Below are 6,085 nucleotides of genomic sequence, written 5' to 3'. Positions count from 1 at the left end.
CTCTCTCTCTCTCTCTCGTCTCCCGTCTTTCAACGGATTACCACTAACCAACCAGATCCGTTTCCGCTTCGTTCTCTCTTCTCTGATGGTCGACTCTCTCCTCCAATCCCCATCACTCTCTCCATTGCTTCCCTCTGCCATCCCATTCCTCGTCGTCACCTACTCATTCCTCTGAGTCCGTGGCCGGTCCAGGATGCATGACAACAGCCGGTCTCTCCTCCTGAACCGGACTGGAAGCTTCCGGGCCGAGACGCTGGGCCAGACCGCCCTCTTCGTCGTCGGCAACCTCTGCTTCGCCCTCTTCGTCGTCGGCGTCCTCGCCTTCACTATCATCGCCGCCACCTACCGCGCGGACGATCCCCTCCTCCTTCCCCCCTCCTCTTCTGCCTCCTCCGCCAAGCTCACCGCATTCCTCACCTCATCTACCAACGCCACCTTCCGTCCCGACGACGCCCCCCTCCGCACCGGCGAGGACTTCCTCAACTCCTCCACCTCCTCCGCCTCCCCCGATGATGCCGCCGTCATCCACCTTGCCGATCTCCCCAACTCCAACAGTTCTTCCTCCGCCGCATCTGGCGGTACTGACTGCGACGCCGCCGCCCCCATCAACTGCGCCGATCCGGATGTCTTCCACCTGATGATGCGCGCCACCATCGAGTCTTTCCGCGACGTCCACTTCTATCGCTTCGGCAAGCCGGTGCGCGGCGGCGACGGTGGCGGTTCCTGCGACATGGCCTGGCGGTTCCACCCCAAGGACGCCAAGCGGGCCGGCTTCTACAAGGACTACCGCCGGTTCGAGATCGCACGGTCCCCCAGCTGCACCTATTCCATCGTCAAGATCGGCGACTACCACACCGGCGTGAATGCCCGCAAGAAGAAGAAGCAGCGGAAGGGCGACCACGACGCCACTGGCGAATTTGTGTCGAAGAAGACCCCCTCCTCCTCATCTCGGGCCTCGGACGTGCTAGTCGTTCCCGTGGTCGGCGAGGCCGTGAACGACACCCTTCCTGTGGTCGAGTCCGAGAGCAAGTTCAGCAGTAGCAGGTACCTGATCTACTCTGGCGGTGGCGACCGGTGCAAGAGCATGAACCATTACCTGTGGAGCTTCCTCTGCGCCCTCGGTGAAGCCCAGTACCTGAATCGGACCCTCGTCATGGATCTCACCGTTTGCCTCTCCTCCAAGTATTCGACCACGAACCAGGACGAGGAGGGGAAGGACTTCAGATTCTACTTCGATTTCGAGCACTTGAGGGACTCCGCCTCCGTGCTCGACCAGCGCCAATTCTGGAACGATTGGGCCTTGTGGCAGAAGAAGGACAGGCTCAGCCTCCACCTCGTCGAGGACTTCCGTGTCACGCCGATGAAGCTCACCATGGTGAAGGACACTCTGATCATGCGCAAGTTCGGGGCCGTGGAGCCGGACAACTACTGGTACAGGGTCTGCGAGGGGGAGACGGAGTCGGTGATCCAGCGGCCGTGGCACCTCCTCTGGAAATCCCGCCGCTTGATGGATATAGTCTCTGGCATTGCCTCAAGATTGAACTGGGATTTCGATTCAGTCCACGTCGTGAGGGGGGAGAAGGCGAGGAACACCAAGCTCTGGCCTAACTTGGCCGCGGACACCTCGCCGGAGGCCTTGCTGTCGACCCTCAGGGACAAGATCGAGGATCGAAGGCACCTGTACATCGCCACCGAGGAGTCTGATACCTCCTTCTTTGATCCCCTGAAGGAGAAGTATACTACTCATTTTCTGGACGATTTCAAAGACTTGTGGGACAAGAACAGCGAGTGGTATGACGAGACAAAGAAGCTCAACAATGGGATTCCGGTGGAGTTCGACGGCTACATGAGGGGGGAGGTTGACACGGAGGTGTTCTTGAGGGCTAAGAAGCAGCTGGAGACCTTCAATGATCTCACCGGTGATTGCAAGGATGGGGGCAATACTTGTCGCTCAACTTCCTGAATGGTTTGCGGGATCAGATGATGTGTTCCCATGTTAGCTGATTCAAATTTGTAAGCTCAAGGTACGTTACATCTCATCGTATGTTAGGTTATGCCATGCCTTTGGTACTGGTTAGCTTTAGTTTGTCTCCAAAATGTTGTGCATCAAGATCACATTTTTTTGTTCAAATTTTGTTGAGATCTTGAAGAGTTTTGCAATTTTGCTTGATTTGTTGTTAGTCCCAAAGTACATTAGATCTCATAATCAAAATGTTCTGCATCAAAATCACAGCTTTCTTTCAATGAAGATTCATCGAGTTCTTATCACACACAGAATCATAAAGCTCTTGCGTGCTTCTGATTAGGATGCATTAATAGGATGAACCACTTGCATGTAGTAACTTAATCATCCACTTTAGTGATGGCTTGTTTTTGTAGTCATCAAGATCACATTTTTTTGTTCAACTTTTGTTGAGATCTCTAAGAGTTTTGCAATTTTTGCTTGATTTGTTGTGTCTCAAAGTACATTAGATCTCATTATCTAAAATGTTCTGCATCAAGATCACAGCTTTCTTTCAGTGCAGATTCATTGAGTTCTTATCACACGCAGAATGATAAAACTCGTGTGCTTCTGATTAGGATGCATTAATAGGACGAACCACTTGCATGTAGTAACTTAATCATCCACTTCAGGGATGGCTTGTTTTTGTAGTCACTTCACCATCTGGTAAATTTCAATCTTGTATAAACTCCCATGGAACATCAGGCACTTTCATTTGTGTGATTAGTAGGCATGCTTCCTCTTATTACTATCAATAGATCTTGAATGCATTATCTGGAAGTATGTTGAATGGTTTTGACATGATAAAAATGCCTTAACATACACCCTTCAATAAAACCAATGTTTTTGAGCAATTTAGATCGACTTAGGCTATGCGGCACGCTTGCAGCATAGGTGATTGCAAAGGATCAGCCGTTCCAATAACCTCTTATAGCCCAATAAGGACCTGCACAGAAAGAAATTGGGTTAGTGATGAACAAATGTCGCTCTATCAAGCATGAATATCGAGATCACATAAGTAGACCAAAACACAAACACTTTATTGGCACTACAAGTCTAGACAACTTGATAACCTTTGGATGGTCGCCGGACAAGGGATCTGGGGTTCATTCATGGCATGTGTCACATGCGTCACAGCCTTATGTACGCCTGCAACTTGAGTTGTGTGATTGAGAGTTCTTGTTATTTGGCTGTTAAACACCAATTCGGATTCTTTGCTTGCTCTCTCTGTATCTCCATGATCTGTTCATGAAATATTTCAAGGAAACAAGCCTTAGGCAAAACTGGCATTTCCTTTCTAGCTCAATGTTTTTTGCATTTAGCTTTGATGCCAGATTAGCTTTAGTAATACTATTCATTCAAGGTGAAAGTTAAATTCTAGTGACTTACGTTTTTCATCACTATGGCTACAGAAATAGCTTTGTCATCTCCCATGAAGTACTGGAACTCTTAGCTGCTTTACATATCCACACATTGGAATCTTAAATTTATTACGATTCAGGTCATTCTGCTCCTAAGTATACTTGTATAAGATTCGGTCAAAATTATGCATGATTGGATAGAAACCCACTTTTCTCTTTGCTTGCAATTAGATGTTTTATACACTACAGTTGACTCATAAGCCTGTAATTAGATGTGATTTAGATCTTTTGTGGATTACCAGAGTATTTGCTTCAGATGAGTAAGAATCACTAGAACTTCATATTTTCTAGTTTAAGAGGAGATTGTTTTTACCTTCTTAACAATACTCTTCCTTTTTTTCGCTTTGTTGAAATTTTATTTTATTTTGTTTTACAAAAGTAATGTAGTTTTTAAACCTTGTTTAATGATGTCAGATGGGCATGCAACAACTGACAATGTTTATGTTATTTTTTATGTTATCCTTTAGTTTAGCAAATAATGAACTAAGGGAGCTAATCAGAATATGATCTTCTGAATGATGATTGACATCATATTTAAATTCTGTTTCATTTTTAATTGTTTGTATCTTCTTCTTAGATTTCTTATGTTATAGTGGTGAATTGGCAGTGACAAAGCATTATCAGCTGAATTATAATATTTTTTATTATATTAATGTCCAATTTTATATCGTTGTTCAATATTCAATTTTCAACAAAAAGATATTATAGCGAATGATTAGTTTTTATGGCAAAGCTCGATAATGGAAAATTATTCTGGCATTTGACGTCAATTCCATCATTCTTTAGATAATTAAATATGGTTTGGCCATCCTCTTTATTTTTTTCTTTATTTAGAAAAAATATATATAGTTCGTTGAGTTCATGCGAACTAGCATTAGTAAGAAAAAGCAAAAGTTAGAAGGGTCTTTTATTTGGAAGTACCCTCAATTTTCAGAATTCTTTAATAATATTTTTTTATTAACGACCTTTTTTCCTCCCTTTTCCGATGCACTGATGTTGATAACTCAGTCCAATTATAATATATTTATATTATATTATAATATTTTTTAATAATATTAAAAGATATTATAATATAAAAAATATTATTTTATTTTTTTTTAAATTTATATTTAGAATTTTTTTACATTATATTATATTGTTTTTAACAATAACATAAAGGTATTGTAGTATTGTATAATGTTTTTATAACATTATAATTTCTGTACTGTATTATAGTGTTATTTTAATATATTGAAAACACTATAACGCAACACTACGTAATGTAAAATAACTGGACGGATTTATAAGAAAAGGGAGGTAAAAGGACATATGATGGAAGTATTTTAGATACTAGGTAAAAGAAATTATTAAAAAATTGTAAAAATGGTAAAACCCTTTTCGAGAGAAGTCAAAAAAGGATATATATATATATATATATATATATATATATATATATATATATATATATATATATATATATATATATATATGCTTTAATTTCATTACACCCCATCGGTGGGTTGCTGTGTTGTCTCATGGTGAAAATTTTGACTCATTATGATGTGATAAACATCGTTGATGAGGTACCATCTAATGCTCCGGCAGCCGAGATTGGACTGTTGCACCCAACCCTTCAAACAGGCGCTTGGAGAAGGTACCGGAACGACCCACGTGACTCGTTTTTCTCTCGGTCGCCACACGTGTCCGCGCGCGTGTCAGCTACAGAGGTCATCCTCCAACCCGCCAACTCCTCTATCTATCTCGTGTTGTTACTCTGGCTGGCCTTCTTATACGCCTCACGGAAGCAAGGAGGGCGAAATAGGAAATGGCTCCGAAGCGCACCTCGAGGGTTCTGAAGACGACTAAGACGGTGATCGAGGAGACCGTCGAGGTCGTCTCCATCGGTGGAGACAGCCAGAATGGCGTCGAGGTCCTGCCTGGGGACTCCAAGCTCGTGGAGGTCGTGGTCGAGGCCAAGGATGCTCAGGGTCCCAAGGAGGACCTAGGCGAAGGAAAGGAAGCGGAGCCCGAAGGAAGGCAGCAAGCAGAGGAGGAAGAGCCCAGCAGAGAGAAGGAAGCGGAACCACCCTTCGAGAAGAGCATAATACAACAGGAAGAGACGGCAGGCGAGGGAAAGGAAGCAGAGTCCATCACTGACAAGGAAACGCAGGAAGAGGCGGCGGCGGTCGACAAGGTCAAGGACAAGGAAGCGGTGCCTCGAACTCCCAAGAAGGTGGAGCAGACCCCGCAAAGAGACATGGAGGAACCAAAGGATGGGGGAGAAGGAATGGAAGCGGAGAAGGGGAGGAACAAGCAAGGGCGAGCGGTAGGGCGGAGGAGGAGGAGGAAGAAGCGGTTCAGCGGCGGGGATGGCGGGGAAATGGACGGCACGGGACGTGGGTACAAGAGGTACGTTTTCCGGGTGCTGAAGCATGTGCACCCGGGGATGGGGATATCGTCGCGGGCGATGGTGGTGCTCGATGGCATGATGGGCGACATGTTCGAGAGGCTGGCGGGCGAGGCGTCGAGGCTGTCGACGTACACGGGGAAGGCGACGCTGTCGTCGAGGGAGATCCAGGGGGCGGTGCGGCTGGTGCTGCCGGGGGAGCTCGGCAAGCGCGCGATCTCCGAGGGCACGAAGGCGGTGTCCAACTACATGGCGGCGGACCGCCACGAGCAGCAG

General features: G+C 45.8%; 2 protein-coding genes across 2 annotated transcripts in view; both read left to right on the top strand.

Moving 5' to 3' along the window:
- Positions 1 to 2,170, top strand: LOC135598918 (uncharacterized). Its single transcript, XM_065093406.1, has one exon. It carries the CDS (start codon positions 194 to 196, stop codon positions 1,961 to 1,963), a length of 1,770 nt encoding a protein of 589 aa, XP_064949478.1. The 5' UTR covers positions 1 to 193; the 3' UTR covers positions 1,964 to 2,170.
- A 2,755-nt stretch (positions 2,171 to 4,925) lies between these two features.
- The window catches only part of LOC103974530 (histone H2B.3-like), a 1,301-nt gene continuing 141 nt past the window's right edge, over positions 4,926 to 6,085 (top strand). Inside the window, exon 1 of the mRNA XM_009389384.3 lies at positions 4,926 to 6,085. This exon is cut by the window's right edge and continues 141 nt beyond it. Coding sequence (XP_009387659.1) covers positions 5,228 to 6,085 — 858 coding nt within the window. The 5' untranslated portion in view covers positions 4,926 to 5,227.

The sequence above is a fragment of the Musa acuminata genome, chromosome BXJ2-1 (assembly GCF_036884655.1).
Source record: "Musa acuminata AAA Group cultivar baxijiao chromosome BXJ2-1, Cavendish_Baxijiao_AAA, whole genome shotgun sequence".
Lineage (NCBI taxonomy): Eukaryota > Viridiplantae > Streptophyta > Magnoliopsida > Zingiberales > Musaceae > Musa > Musa acuminata.
Note: the sequence above shows the minus strand (reverse complement) of the source record. Positions and strands in the feature narration are given on the sequence as shown.